Here is a 17090-nt window from a genome sequence, read left to right as displayed (position 1 = left end):
AAACCTTGGTTTCATCAGACCATAACACATTTTCCCACATGCTTTTGGGAGACTTCAGATGTGTTTTTGCTAAATTTAGCTAGGCTTGGATGTTTTTCTTCATAAGAAAAGGCTTACATCTTGCCACTCTACCCCATAGCCAAGACATATGAAGAATACTGGAGATTGTTGTCACATGTAGCATACAACCAGTACTTGCCAGATATTCCTGCAGCTCCTTTAATGTTGCTGTAGGCCTCTTGGAAGCCTCCCAGACCCGTTTTTTTCTCGTCTTTTCATCAATTTTGGAGGGACATCCAGTTCTTGGTAATGTCACTGTTGCGTCATATTTTCTTCACATGATGATGACTGTCTTCACTGTGTTCCATGGTATATCTAATGTCTTGGAAATTCTTTTGTACCCTTCTGCTGAGTGATACCTTTTAACAATGAAATTGTTAAAAAATTTCAGTAAAAAATACACGTAAGTTAATTTTCAGGCATTTGTATGTGCGTATATGTGGGGGCGGGGGCCTCAATATTTATTTTTGGGGGGGTGGTATGTGCTTTGGTGTAGCTTTCATTTTTTACAATAAAAAAAAATAAAATCATTTTTTTTTCTTGTCATCACATCGGGGACAAAGTCCCCTATGTGATGATTTTTGGTGACAAGTTCTCTTTGAGACATCCAAGGTCTAAAAGACCCTGGATGTCTCCCCTCTGCTCCACTGAATGTAATGTGGTGCACATTGCACCATATTACATTCTTTCCCGGGGATTGCATTACAATCTCGCAGCGGGGACCCGGAAGTGACATCGTAACGTCACTTCCGGGTGAGCACAAGAAGGGGAGGGCAGCGGACTTGTCCGCTCTTCTCCCTTCCCTCTAGCCAATGGTGAGTCGGGCCCAGAGATGGGCAAGCGAATCTCGGGAGACCACAGGCCGGGGGCGCAAAGAGGCTGGCACTGTGTGAAGCAATCAGTGGCAGCGCTGCAGACCAATTGCTTCACCTGACAGGTGAGCCCTGCTGCTTGCCCGCAGCAGGGCTGAAGGTAGAAAGAAACGACTTTCCCCTGGCGCCTGTAACTACATGTCCTGGGCATCGGGCGATAGGAATCCAACATCCCTGATAGATAGAGTGTTTTGGTCACAATAACAGTAGACATGTTTGCCAAACTCCAAAGACAGCATTCCAGAACAGAAGATTCTGTAACAACTATGAAGCATGGTGGTGGAGATATTATCATTTGGGTTTGCTTTGCTGCTCCAGGGCCTGTAAAGCTTGCAGTTATCATTTAAGCTCCCTGGCGGTATTCCCGAGTGTAGCTCGGGGTAAAGTTTCAGTACCACAAGCGGTAACCCCGAGCTACACTCGGGCTTACCATGTGGCTCTGCTTCGGGATCCCTCAATCACTTACTTTGTCCTGCGCTTTCGCGATGTCCCTCCTGCAGTGTCCCCGACAATGTAATCCGGCGGATGCTGGCATCTCCCATCTGGGTTCCGTCCCCGGGACATACGGGGGATGGCACGGCGGGAAATTTGAAAATGACAAAATGTGACATTCACTAAAATCACTAAAATCACATAGTAAAACATTACTGTATCAAACCATTTCACATACATTTTGTCCCTAGTGCTTTGTCCTGTGCCCTGCCTGCATTTTTACTGTTCTTTCTGCCTGGAAACTGAGAAACGTCCATGGTGTCCGAAAAGCATCCCCTTAGGTCAAAAGCGGTTTTAGACCAGCTAGAGAACAGTGATAGTAAATCAGAACCATTTGCAGAATTGAGTGATAATGATTTGTGGGGAAATTCGTCATCAGACACTGAAAAAGATTTTGCGACTTTGCTCAGTGATGTGCAAACTTGGCGCTATATTTCAAATTTCAGTGTTTTTGGTTTGATTATATTATTGAATTAAATTTATTATTATTATATTATTATTTTTATAATTTATGATTTCGTGTTTACAGTTTTATCCTACTCGGGATGTTTACTAGACTCTTGTCCGGACAGATTTCAGTGAGTTATTCCTAAAAATTACAGGCCTACAATAAAAAAAATACATATTTCCATGCAAAAAAATATACCGCTTTGAGCACAGAAATATGGACATAATCAGACCGCTAGGGAGGTTAACTGTATGTTCTGCATAGTTCCAAAGTGTGTTTGATGACAATGTAAGGCCATCTGTCTAAAAGTTTAAGCTGAAATGGAAATTAATCTTTAAACATGATAATGATCTGAAGCACACTTGCAGAAAGAGAGGCTCAAAAAGAATAAATAGGGGGTTATGAACTAGCATTCTGAATGCTTTGTTTTGATTCCTGTTAAAATTTTGTAGTGGAATTTTGTAACAGGTAATTTATGCGAGGAAACCCACAAACATCTTAATAAAGGAATTTAGAGAAGTCACCAAAAATGTCATGGTGTCAAATACAGGTTGACAGTTATATAAAATGCCTATATAATATTAAATGATTGAAAGGCATATTATTTGTGTTTCTATTTAAAGTGGATCTCCACCTGTCCTATGAATCAGCGTTATGTGCACATCAGCCAGGTTTACCGGCCATCCTCTCGCCGCCGGTATCTTAAGTGTTGTGACCGCTTGCGGCTTCACAGCCGGGTGCCCACTGAGCATGGATGAGCAGCGCTGTGCATTGTGAATGGTCCCATAGTCATCTGGGACCTGTCACATGTCCCAGAAGACAGCAGGGAGGGAGGGGGCAGGACAATGTCCGATATTGATCGCCTACACAGTTGGAGCAGATGTGGGAGTGGGTACCTGTCAAACTCGGGTACCACCCCCCCAAAGGTGTCAATTCCTCACAGGGAGAGAGCGGGGACCAGTCCTTAAAGCTGAATTTACCCTTTGGGTGGAAGTCTGCTTTAAATATATCAGCTTTATTTGTGGACACTGTTTGAATAAAGGTCTATTGTTTAACTGTACAAAGTCAATAACTTTCATGGGATACACCTTATTTTTCACATGATGTTATTCTGGTCGGATGCGAGACGAACATGCTGGATGCTACCAGGTAAAGGGGAGGGAGATTTCATTAAGTTCAATATGCACTCCATTAGATTCATTGGAGGACAAGTGAGACATAACAGTTTTTTTGGCCTCCTGATATCTCAGTAAAAAGAACCTGTCAGCTAAAAATCATCTTTTTGTCCCTTATGTGACGACAAAAAAAGGTTTTATGAACCAAAATGTTCAAAAAAGTGTAACAAATTAAAGTTACACCCAAGCACTTAAAATTCCCCCCCCCCCCCCACAATGTTCTGAGCCTCCCCTACCACTATATACAGGTGAAACTCGAAAAATTAGAATATCGTGCAAAAGTTAATTTATTTCAGTAATGCAACTTAAAAGGTGAAACTAATATATGAGATAGACTCATTACATGCAAAGCAAGATAGTTCAAGCCGTGATTTGTCATAATTGTGATGATTATGGCTTACAGCTCATGAAAACCCCAAATCCACAATCTCAGACAATTATAATATTGTGAAAAGGTGCAATATGCTAGGCTGAAAGTCTCCCACTCTAATCAACTAATTACGCCATAACACCTGCAAAGGGTTCCTGAGCCTTTAAATGGTCTCTCAGTCTGGTTCAGTAGGAATCACAATCATGGGAAAGACTGCTGACCTGACAGCTGTGCAGAAAACCATCATTGACACCCTCCATAGGAGGGAAAGCCTCAAAAGGTAATTGCAAAAGAAGTTGGATGTTCCCAAAGTGCTGTATCAAAGCACATTAATAGAAAGTTATGTGGAAGGGAAAAATGTGGAAGAGAAAGGTACACAAGCAGCAGAGATGACCGCAGCCTGGAGAGGCTTGTCAGGAAAAGGCCATTCAAAAGTGTTGGGGACTTTTACAAGGAGTGGACTGAGGCTGGAGTCAGTGCATCAAGAGCCACCACACACAGACGGATCCTGGACATGGGCATCAAATGTCGTATTCCTCTTGTCAAGCCGCTCCTGAACAACAAACAACATCAGAAGCATCTTACCTGGTCTAAAGAAAAACAGACCTGGTCTGTTGCTCAATGGTGTAAAGTCCTCTTTGCTGATGAGAGCAACTTTTGCACCTCATTTGGAAACCAAGGACCCAGAGTATGGAGGAAAAATGGAGAGGCACACACTGCAAGATGCTTGATGTCCAGTGTGAAGTTTCCACAGTCTGTGTTGATTTGCGGAGCCATGTCATCTGCTGGTGTTGGTCCACTGTGCTTCATTAAGTTCAGGGTCAACGCAGCTGTCTACCAGGAGATTTTGGAGCACTTCATGCTTCCTTCTGCAGACGAGCTTTATGGGGATGCTGACTTCGTTTTCTAGCAGGACTTGGCACCTGCCGACACTACCAAAAGCACCAAAACCTGGTTCAATGACCATGGGATTACTGTGCTTAGTTGACCAGCAAACTCACCTGACCTGAACCCCATAGAGTATCTATGGGGCATTGCCAAGAGAAAGATGAGAGACATGAGACCGAACAATGCAGAAGAGCTGAAGGCCGCTATTGAAGCATCCTGGTCTTCCATAACACCTCAGCAGTTCCACAGGCTGATAGCTTCCATGCCACGCCGCATTGTGGCAGTAATTGCTGCAAAAGGGGCCCAAACCAAGTACTGAGTACATATGCATGCTTATACTTTTCAGAGGTCCGATATTGTTACATGTAATCAATAAAACAAGGATTGTACATAGAATATTCTAATTTACTGAGATTGTGGATTTGGGGTTTTCATGAGCTGTAAGCCATAATTATCACAATTATGACAAATCACGGCTTGAACTATCTTGCTTTGCATGTAATGAGTCTTTCTCATATATTAGTTTCACCTTTTAAGTTGCATTACTGAAATAAATGAACTTTTGCACGATATTTTAATTTTTTGAGTTTCACCTGTACATGCATGTACGAATATAATTGCACACATTGGGGGCACATACACATGAAACCGTTGATTCTGCTACATATGTTCCATATCGCCACACATTCCGGAATGAGATAAAATATTTTATCCTGTTATTAACAGGTCATTCAAAAACAATTACCTGTAGGGGCTTTTAAACTTGGAAAATATATATACACTTTGGAAAATATAGGGTACTGAAGTTTGTCACTGTTTCATGGATGCACACAATTTTCTGGTTTGGCTTGTTGGGTATATATACACTCAGTGCAATCTCATCTTTTATACTTTACTAAAGTCGGTAATTTATTGTGCTTATGTGCCCTAAAATTAACAAATAATTTTTTACTGAAATCTTGCGTTTCCTAAACCTTTGCTCTAATATTATGTGACATAAAAAATTGGAACTACCACTATTTTATTTTTTAGGGTGTCTACTTTTAGAAAATATAGAATGTTTTGGAGTTTTATGTAATCTTCAGGCCTTAACTTATTTTTTAAACATGGGTGCAAAAAAAATGCAAAAACAGTGCTGGTAACCAAAGGGTTAAAGATAACTCATCTAAATGTTTTTTTATATCTCAAATGACATAAGGCACTTACATTTTTGTGGTCTCTTGCCTTTTACAGCTAATATGAAGGTTTTGAAGTTTTGAGTCTGCGTAGGAGTCCCCTTCTGGTTATCGTCCTGTTTGATACATTACAAAGATGGTAGCTGAAGACAGCATGTGTTGTCCACAACATCCCCTGCACCACTTTAAACATGTATTGTGCTATAAAGCTTTCAACTAACACATGACGTAAACTCATTAATGTAAAAATAATGATTGCTGCAATCACTGATTGTTTAATACACACAAAGTAAGCTCATCAACGGAAAAATAATAAACACTGCAGTCACTGACTGTTTAACTTACAAGTCTGACAATTTGAACTTGATGAGATAATAGCAGGTATGTTTTTGTAACAATCTGGCGTTGACACATTTTCAAAATTCAAGTTACCTTGTTATATCACAGTGCCATTCTTTAACAATAGTATCAGTTTAGGGAGTGATTTTATTGTTATATACACTGATGTTGTTCTTTTAATATGCAATATGTAATATTTGCATGGCATGTGGGTTATCTGCATTATAATGATATTTTCTTCTTACTTGCACCCTAACCCACCTCTCTTATTTAGCAATTAACAATATAAACTAGCATAACACAGCATTGCTAAAACAGTAACAATAAGTTCTGTGAGGTGTGTCCAGAAAGTAATGAGAATTATATTTAAAAAATTCTTTCATTGAAACATGTTACAATTGAACACTGTCCCCTTCAAAGTATGCCCCTTGTGAGTGTACACAACAATTTTTCCATTCTTCATAGCATCAATGGAAGTCTTCAAGTGGGATGACATTCTTAGCAAACGAGTTGATGGTGTTCTTAATGATCAAGTGACAAGTCTTTTGGAACAAGTTTTGCACATACTTTTCTCATGTTAAAATCCTCATGTTTAAATCCTGAGTCAGGATTTCATGGAAAATTTGGTAATTCCTGTTTCCTATGCAATCATTCTGATAGTGAGAACATACCTCACTGCATCCACATTCTGTTCTGCTTTTGACAAAGAGGGGCACCCTGATCGTTGTTTGTATCCAACACCTTCTGGTGCTTCTTGAAGGCCTTGTGCCATCAGTACACTTGTGCAGATGATAGTGAAGCTTCTTCATAAGCTTTCCTCACAATTTCCAAAGTTCCTGAGGCACTTTTACCCAAAGTCACGTAAAACTATATCACGTACCACTGTGCCAAACGTACTTGCATTTTTCTTAATATGAGGCACTTGAGCAGGGTGTCACAAAAAAAGTGTCTCAACTCTGACAGGGCTGGAACGCAAATGATCAGTGTTCTAATGTATACATGGCATCCCACCCCAAGTGACCTTGGCCAGCTTCTCCCTTTACAGAGCTCTTCTGGTGCCTAGGAACTTCATTCTCTTTATATTCTGGACACATCTCGTACATCAGCTTTTCTCAACCTTTTCAACATGTCGGAACCCTTGAAATAACTTTTTAGCTTCAATGAACCCTTGCTAATAATTATTATATTTACAGCTCATAGTACTTTAGTGTGGTGGTAAGTGGGAAGAATGTTCCTTACACTTGTGGTCATTAGGAAGAATTTCCATCTTAGAGATATTTAAAAAGTTCAATGGTGTCAGTGGTTACTCATCTGAGAGGCAGAAATCACAATCATAATGGCACAATCATAGAGGAAACCTAGAGTTCCACGGAAGCCCGGTTGGAGAACCCTGTTTTACACTGTTAATTGTGAAATAATACCAGCCACTAAGGTTTTCACAGGTCATATAAAACAAAAATGTATGACCTAAAGTTTATATAAAACAAAACATTTAAAGTAGACTTCCAGCTATATGTATACCCGAACCCTGACCAACAATCAACCTGGAGGATAATGGCAGAAGAATGAGACAGTTCTGGAATGTGGAATATAAGTGGTGCTTGGCCATTTCCTTTTTTTAATTTTTAATATGTGGGAGCAGAATTCATGGTTCTAAATAATGTAGTGGATTTCCAAAGGGTAAGTTTTCAGTAAATCATGCTAAAAAAGCTGTTTACCTGTGGTGCAATATATAAAATATCTTAAATCATACCCAGTAGTCCTGCTTTTCTTGGGTGGTGCCTCCTCAGTTTGACTGTAACACTGTCACTGTGTAGGACTACAGGAAGCTGAGCCAATGCACAGAGCATTGTCACGTACTGTTGTAGTCACCACAGTAAACTTGTGCCATTCAGCTGCTACTGGACTGTGCAAATGTTCAAAGCAAATTCATATTAAGAATATACAGTGTGTGCATAGTTTGGGGGGGGGGGGGGGCATGAACAAAGCAAAGGGAATACTGACTTAAAAAAAAAAAAAACAGTTTCCTGTGTTTTGTGCTCTACAAAACTAAGAATTCTGTTGTGAGAGGTTAGCTTTACTTTAATTATGGGGACTACAGAATGTTTATAATAGTTTCCCAGAGTAAATAACACTTTCAGTAGATCATGTTGAAAAAGCTGTCTAAGTTTTTACTGATACTTACAAAGTTACACTCTCTGAATGGTAACATCCCAAGGACTGCTGTAGTGAAACAACAACTTATACTCCTGAAATGCTATTTTGTCCCGATGAAGTTTCTTACACATGTTAGCTTTCCAGCACCATCTTCTTTTTTTATAGAGCCATAGTCCCCTCTTCCAACACACATGCACACCTAAAAGCACATGCATACATTTTAACAACTCATTCTCAACTCATCTCCTGTCAACCAAAATCAGATTTAGTAAACATAAAAGGCCTTTTTTCTACAATGACCAAGGATCACCAAGGAGGAAAAAAGGCCAACATACTCATTATATGCAAATCACACTTTTTTTTACAAAAACAACAATAATTGTTATGATTATAATTAGGTTCATTGCCACATTCAATTCACAATCAAGTATCTTACATTAAGTTACACACGAATGACATTCATATATACTGTGTGTATATATATATATATATATATATATATATTCTTTTTTTTCCTGTATGCCAAACAGGTAGAATAATATCACTATCTACATCTAATAATTAGGTAGGGTTGTATTATTTTCATTGAACGTCTTGACAAAGCTCTGACAAAGTAAAATGTCATTAATGTCCTGGTGTCTGAGGAATTGTGTGAGTTTTAATTAATCATATTGAGATGTACTGAACATTTTATTGTTCCTTACTTTCTGCCTTTTGGCTATGGAAGGGATGTAACACTGCATATTGAATAAAGAGTATATTTTATTTAAATGTGAAAATGATTCCATATACGGTATGCTTTTAAAATACTGGCAATTAAAAGACAAGAGTTTAATGTATCCTTAAGAATATCACACCTGCAATATAATTTACATCCTGCTATTACTGATCATACAATGATCATACAATGTGGTGTCACTGATCATACAATGTGGTGTCAGTTCCATTAGTTTATTTAATAAGTATTCAAATTTAGACCTAAATTGTAGAAGAGCAATAGACACCTGGATTTAAGGTGTCACCTGCTTTATCACTGATCTTATCTATTTTTTCTGTGCTAATATTAGACATGTGCAGGGGCGGACTGACCATTTGGAAACCCGGGCACTGCCCGAGGGCCCGGGGTCAGTAGGGGGCCCCATGAGATGCCCCTCTTACCTTTTTCATAGGCTTTTTTGAGTTTAGGCAAGGACACAGGGGCCCCATGATCCCCTATTGCCTGAGGGCACCATGAGTTGTCAGTCCGCCCCTGGACATGTGTGATTCGTTTCATTACGAATCAAAATTCAGGCAAAAATTTTGTTATTTGAAGATTTGGATGTATCTGAATCTCCAAATCACAATAATAACGATTTTCAACTGATCCAAAATAAATTATAACAAAAACTGTTGAACTGGAGGGTTCTGATCCTCCACCGTTCTTAAAGAAATGGGAAAAGGAGCTGGGAACAAAATTGAATGAGCTACAAAAAAATAAGATATTTAAATTAACACACGAGGTGATAAATATGAACATGGTTGAAATTAATTACAAGTGCTTAGCAAGATGGTATATCACCCCGAGTGTGGCACATAAACAACGAGCTGATGTTTCACCACTATGTTGGAGAGGGTGTGGGAATAAGGGAACAATGGCACATATATGGTGCGGATGCCCTAAAATTCAGAAGTTCTGGCAGGAAATAATCCATTATACAGGAGATATCGGGGACGATTGTACAAAAGGACCTGTGGGCTTGTTTATTTTACAATACTGAGATTTCTGTGAAACAATATAAAAACAGTGTATTATATCATTTAATTAGTGCGGCCAAATGTCTTATTCCCAAATTCTGCTTAGCCCAGGAGCCCCCTAAAATAAAGGATTGGATTAAGAGAGTGGAATACATACATAGAATGGAGGAGTTATATCATATGAAAGAGGATAAAATGGAAAACTTTAGAGAAGTGTGGAGTAATTGGCACGACTTTAAATTATCTAAAAGATATAGGGAAGGGGTAGGAGTTTAAAGTAGTAGAGTTGGGAAAGTTTAAAAGTTTAAAGAGTCTAAAGATTTACCGAGGTGGCAAAAGAATTAGGATGTGGACATAGATGGAAAAATATAGGAGGTCTTGGAAGGAATTCGGACCGTGGACGAGGGTAAGGGGGGGTAGGCATGAAGATGGGAGGTACATGGGATTGGGTTAAATTTATGTGGAATGTATGTATATATGAATTGTTGATATAATGTGGATTTTTTGTTATGGAAAAGGAACATTTTAATAAATATAAAATAAAAAAAATGTAAAAAAGATGACATGATCCAGTAGTTTAGGCATTTGGTAATGTTTGAAGGATCCAAAAAAGTAACGACATAACAAATGATCCAAAATGATTTGAATCTATTCATTTTTATTCTAGTGAGTGTAGTGTGAATATTCTAATAATCAGCCAGTTCTTTTTTGCATGAACATTTTTTAACATTATAAAAAATGCATTACATATGAAATGGAAACATATTGCAATAAATACAGCAAGGTATAAAAGTGAAATAAGATGATTCCTACCTATTGTGTTTGGGTTAGATGGAGGTGGATCCATCAGAATCTCCAAATCATACTATAACAAATTTTCAGAAATCATTTTGCATGTGTTAATTTCCAATACACAAGACTCCAGTCAACATCGTCCAGTCAGTTCACTCCATTTCTGTTTGTGAGTTGGACTAGCAGGGATTACTAATACTGCATCATCTTCTGAAATAACAAATTACCCCGTTAAAATGAAATATTGCCAATCTTTTGAAATCATTATGAATATATGAAAATAATTTGAACATTCGAAATTAATCCGAATATAAGAAGAGAATTCTGAAAACAAATCATTCTAACATCACAAATATGACTAAACAAAAATTAACAAATTAATCCAAAACGAATTGTAGACTGGACACATAACACACAAGGGAAAGGTTGGGTAAACATGGACGGTTTGCTAAGTAAGACACAAATTAATTCTTCTGTCACTTACATCTCTAGCTAATATAATATACAATTTAATTAGTATTTTTGTACATTGAAGTAATGCCTATATAAAGTATTGTATAGAAGGAGCATGGAAATGTGCAACCACAAATATCAGTGTCATAGAGGTGGTGCAAGAAAAGAGGCCTATGAGGATGTATCATTTTTAAAACAGGATAAGATGAAGATCACAATAAATTTGAGCTTATTTTGTAACAGAACCCCTTTGGTCTTTTTTCAGGCAAACAAATTACGAACAAAGACCTTGAGGAATACGCTTAACCCCACATGGAATGAAACGCTAACATATTATGGGATCACAGATGAAGATATGATTCGTAAAACGCTCAGGTAAGACTGATACTATTACCATCCTCCTTAAATGGGCATATCAGTTTTTGCTAAACTGCAACCATGATCTGTGTCTTGTTTTTTGTAATAAATTTGTAAATTGAAATTTTTTTCTCTGGAAGCAGTATCTGAGTGCAATGTATTATAGATATTCCACATCAAAGGGAAGTGTTGTATATTGTAACTGTGAATACAACAGACGTTTAAATGATATCTGAGTTTGGCGGAAGACTTTGCTGATAAACGGTTCCCTGTAATAGACATCCATTCAAAAAAGAATAGATCTAAGGAGGCTCGTAAGCTCTTATATTTTATTTTCCAGGCAGATGTAAAAAACACCATTTAATGCATGAAGGCATTCATTAAAAATATGTACTATTTGTTTAAATAAAACTAGTCTCAGTAATTCAATTTGCCTTGCCAGCATTCTGTAATCTCCCTTACAGCAGCAGTCAGACTGAGAAAGAAAGAGGCAGCTATAAAGGGCAATCAGTTTTGCTGACAAGAAGATAGATCAGATTGAGCAGATGGATGATCTATTATTGTGTTGATGCTCCTTAAAGCCCGACTTTGGGAAACTTAAAAATGATCCCTTGCAGTGGGGAAGTGCCCAGACTGTGAGGGTTTGCTTGTTTAGGGTTAGTAGGTGAGGAAAAGAAAATCTATTTACCTGACCCTCTGCTCCTCTGTGTTGCTAAACTGGTCCTCGCAACATCCTTTGCTTCTCTGCGCTGTAAAACCAGTGTTTGCAGCATCTTCTTCCTTATGCTCTAGTTCTGACATCATCAAGACCAATGGGGGGTCCATAGCCCTGTTTTAGAGGTAATGAGCCTGAGAACCAGTCCACCACTGGAGCAACAGGATTGGAGGATCGGATAAGTTAAAATACTTCTACTCTTCCCTAGACTTCGTGAGCAGTTAACCTTTACAGTGTGTGTGCAGCTCCACTGCAAGGCATAATAATCCCTGGAGTTGGGCTAGGGGCAGGGAGTTGACAAGGTTGCACTGCCTAACTGCAGTAGAAAATGATCAGGTTGTTCACCCGCAGAAGAGGACTGGAAACTGTTGGTCATGGAGGAAAATGCAACCAATTGTCCCTTTCTTGGTGGGGCTTAAGAAAGACCAACACACAAAGCTCCCTTTGCACTTTGCTTTTATTCACACAATATCTCAGATCTGCAAAGGAAGTCAATGATGGTGATTTCATGCCTTAATGGTGAGCAAAGAGCTATAGATTGCTCTGTAGCTGCCACTGATGCAGGTCCTTCTCTGAATGAAGTCTGCATTTAGGACGTTTCTCAACTCAAGGCCTCCAGCCCAATGTATATATTTTGGATTGGTTTAGGGGGCAGTGGGCCCCCATCTCAATCCTTACCTGTTAGCTTGGATTTGCTGTCAGAACTGTGTACTTCAAGACTGGATGGACAGAAATACAAATATCAGTGGTATATATAGCTGCTTGTCTGGAGTTCAGATTTAAGATAAGCACCAATAAGGATAAGAAATATGGGAATTGCCATTGCTGTGTTTATATTATAATGTCATTGTCAGGGCTTTTATACTCATTATTGCATCTTAGTCTAATAAGCTGACGACTTGTTGGGTATCTGTAAATATCTGTTCCAGTTTGGCTGCTGGATTGTTTACAGACCAAAATCTTATGACTGCACGCTGCCAGTGTTATATCTATAGGCTGTGTCTTTCTGAGCAAGTAGATGTACTTTATTGTCCAGCAGACCACATAACAAGCCGTCATGTTGAGTTGTGTCCAACAGAATTGTTCATACAGATAAATATATTTATGTCATCAGTATAATTCCATTTCACTTGCCTATGCAACATTACAAGGCAAATAATTTCATTGTAGATAAAGGGCGTTTTAAAAGTGCTCTTTCTTCATATAGTAAACTACATTATAAGAAAGGTAAAGAAGTTATGAAATACTGTATATGATGTACAAAGATAGATTTACTAGTCAGTCTAATCTTCATTTGTATCTTGTGACCTTGTTTCGAGCTTTCTTGACGATGACAGGGAAATAGATGAATTATTAATTTACCTATAGGCTGTACAAACTGTGATCCTGTGTACATGCTAGAACACATATCCTGCAAAATGGGAAAAATTGATTTTTTTGTTCATGATTTTATCAGCTTTGCCATTGCTTTCAATATCATCAGCCATACAACTTACCTGGTATCACCTTTAATGGGGTTTACTAAACATGTTTAAGGCCAGTTTGTAACTTCCTTTTTTAAAGAATAGTCCAAATGAGAGTGTTTAAAAAAGTTAAGTGAAATAAAAAGTGAATTAATTTAAAGCAGTATTAAACCCAAACACATATATTCATTATATTGCAGCTTAACAGTTCTTAGATGAGATGGCTGCATTAGTTTCATTTTTCTTTTGCTTGGTGATCCAGCAAGTAAATCTGTTGTTTTTCAACAGTTGCAGTTACAGGGATGAGACCATTTAACACTTCCATCAGTTTTAATTTATTTATGTAAAACCTTTATCCCAAAAGGAAAACATACTTTGCTTTAACTGATTATAAGGTATTAGCTGGAGTTCAGCTTCCGTTTGTTAATGTATTGCACGCTTTTTGTTTGTAAACATATTTCAAACATAATTTTAGGCTTGAAGATTGGTTAAGACCCCTACACATTATATACCTTATAAAAGCAGACATTCTGGAGAAAAAATGAGAAATCATGGACCTCCAATGCTGAAGAGTGGGGTCAGAAAGCTTCCGTTTGGAAATAATAGTTTTCTGGGCACAGTAAGCTGTGTAGAAGAGGAATAGCTTTTTATGATGAGTTGTATCAACTGTTACACACCCCCAGGAGCAGTATTAGAAGGTACATAGGAATTATCAAACTACTCACTGCAAAAATATCTTCCACCACCCCGCTGAAATTTTTGTATAAGTGAGCAGGACCATACCATAGCCATAAATGTACCAGGCTCAGTACGGCATTTTGGACAAGTAGCATCTACAGCGGGGGTTGGCAACCCGTCGATCGCAATTGACCGGTCAACCATGTGGAGCCGACAGGTCGATCGTGACCACGGTTCTGCACCCCCTCAGCCTCCACCACTCTCATGGTACAGGCAGAACAGGAGGCAGCATAGTGCTGGATGGAGGGTGGGGTCAGGGATGGAAGCTGCTCAGTGATTGGTTGCCAGGCTGTGCTAGCAACCAATCACCAGCTTGGTATTATGATCTCTGGTAGTTCCTGCTCCTGCCTTCCACCCAGCACTGTGTTGTCTTCTGATCTCCACTCTGCTCTACACATACTGACAGGTAGGAAGTGCTACCTGTGTGTGTGCGATGTGATGGAGATACAGGAGACACTGTGGGGGGGGGGCGACACAGGAGACTCTGTGGGAGGGGCGACACAGGAGACTCTGTGGGAGGGGGGCTTAGGAGACACTCTGGGAGGGGGGATACAGGACACTCTGTGGGAGGGGCAACACAGAAGACTCTGTGGGAGGGGCGACACAGGAGACTCTGTGGGAGGGGGGCTTAGGGACACTGTGGGAGGGGCGACACAGGAGATTCTGTGGGAGGGGGGCTTAGGAGACACTCTGGGAGGGGGGATACAGGACACAATGTGGGAGGGGTGACACAGGAGACTCTGTGGGAGGGGGGCTTAGGAGACCCTGTGCGAGGGGTGACACAGGAGACTCTGTGGGAGGGGGGCTTAGGAGACACTCTGGGAGGGGGGATACAGGAGACTCAGTGGGAGGAGGGCTTAGGAGACACTGTGGAAGGGGGGACACAGGAGACTCTGTGGGAGGGGGGCTTAGGAGACACTGTGGGAGGGGGGACACAGGAGACTCTGTAGGAGGGGGGCTTAGGAGACACTGTGGGAGGGGGACTTAGGAGACACTGTGGGAGGGGGGACAGAGTAAACTATAGTATGGGGGGATTTTGATGATAAAAGGACAGGGGACACTGCTTTGGGGGATGGGAAGGCAGAGGACACTTTGTGGGGGACAGAGAACACTGCTATGGGGCAGGGTAGAGGACACTACACAGTATGGGGGGGTGATGTTAACAGGGGCAGAGTACACTGGTTTGGGGGGTACATGACACTACTGTGGGAAAGGGGGCAGAGGATATGACAGTGTGGGGGATGTGGTGTGAAGGTGGCAGAGGACACTGCTTTGGGGGCACAGGACTCCACAGTGGGAGGTGATGTAAAGGGGTATAGAGAATACTACTGTGGGGAAGTGATTTTCTTTTTTAATGGTGCCGCCTAGTAACCTACCCCCCCCCCCCCCAGGGGATCTTTGCTTTGCTCCATTTTGTCCAGGTAGACCTTAACCTCTGAAAGATTGCCTATCCCTGATCTACAGTATTATAAATAGTAGAGAGATGCTGTGGTGAGTAATATGCCCTAGCTGTATATATCTATCTCTCTGAAATACATCAAGTTGGGCATGTGGCACAAGGATTGTATTCAATTAAAGTTAACAGGAGCCCGTGAGGCAGAATATCCAGCAGCTTTTTTTATACCATATTTGGCCCAAATAGAGGGGTTTGGTATGGAACAGAAATGCAGAAGTAAAGGATTTCCCCACAGAGGGGTGTACGGGGACCATATATCAGTAGCTCCTACTTTTGCGCTGACCTGTTTCCAAACACAGAGAGTAGTCTTCATAGGAATAGTGATGTTAGAATGGGAGCCACAGGAGACTAAATGACTTATTTCCAAATATGAACCTAGCAGTCACACCTCTAAGGTCACCCATGGTTCTTACTCACCTGAAAGAACCACCAACAAATGGTCACCATCACCGCAGCCCAATAGTATTTCTGAAAACATGGGAAGGCCAGGCCACCTAGATTGAACAGGAGCTACAGGATAGTCTTAGCAGTCATATCTTTGTGAATTTAGTAATGCTTATGCATGTTCCCTTTGAGACATAATTCACATTAAATAATGATCTAATATATGCGTTTTATATAGGTTTTGCTCTTTTGTGGTTGCTTAACGATTCTTAACACACAATAAAATAGATTAAAACATTTGCTAACCTCTCTAGCTGCATTAAATATAAAGTAATTCATTCTAAAACTTCCTCAAAGGTCCCAACAAAAACTCTGATGTCAGGTTTCAGTGGGTTTCTAACAGCTTAAAAACACCCACTGGTTGTTCACATTAGACATCTGACCAAGATCTGCTTATAAAGAAAGACAAACTGAGATGTCAGTGCCTCTGCTGTAAACCTTAAAAAAGGAATTTCTTCACAATTTGAATAGATACAGACAGGAATGACATCAGTTTCATCCAGTTAAAATGGGTTAATAACCTGCAGCAATTTGGGTACTTATTAGTCACTTTATGTTTAGCAAGTTGACTCTAGCCAAGATAGGTGATGCTTTCCCATGGACCCCTTGTCTTGGGTCATGTTACATTCAGTAAGTAATTTTCCACCAACACTGAATGACATTTACATGACAGGCCTCCTAGTGGTTCTCTGAAGCATCTGACACTCTATATAGGGTAGTCTCTGACTTGCTCTGTGTGGGGCAGTTTTTCTTTTATGGCTGAAGTCATAATCCTATGATACTGAGAAGTGTATTATGATTTATGAATTTTAAAATAATTGGCAGATGAAAAGGTTCACATGTGTATTTTTATGTTTAGCTGTATACCTGGACTTCTGTTTTATGCAGGCTAAATAGGTTAAAAGTTATAGACCCTGGGGTCCACATTTTTATCTCTTGAAAATCATTGCACAGATCTCAAG

General features: G+C 39.8%; 1 protein-coding gene across 1 annotated transcript in view; it reads left to right on the top strand.

The window, feature by feature from the left end:
• DOC2B (double C2 domain beta) overlaps positions 1 to 17090 on the top strand; it is a 693978-nt gene that overhangs the window by 355794 nt on the left and 321094 nt on the right. Inside the window, exon 4 of the mRNA XM_089679188.1 lies at positions 11221 to 11330. Coding sequence (XP_089535314.1) covers positions 11221 to 11330 — 110 coding nt within the window. The remainder of the gene's footprint in view (positions 1 to 11220; positions 11331 to 17090) is intronic.

The sequence above is a fragment of the Staurois parvus genome, unplaced genomic scaffold (genome assembly GCF_062004578.1).
Source record: "Staurois parvus isolate SC_StPar_1 unplaced genomic scaffold, SC_StPar_1.0 ptg000220l, whole genome shotgun sequence".
In the NCBI taxonomy this organism is placed as follows: Eukaryota; Metazoa; Chordata; class Amphibia; order Anura; family Ranidae; genus Staurois; species Staurois parvus.
The sequence above is the reverse complement of the archived record's forward strand: the minus strand, read 5'-3'. Positions and strand labels throughout refer to the sequence as shown.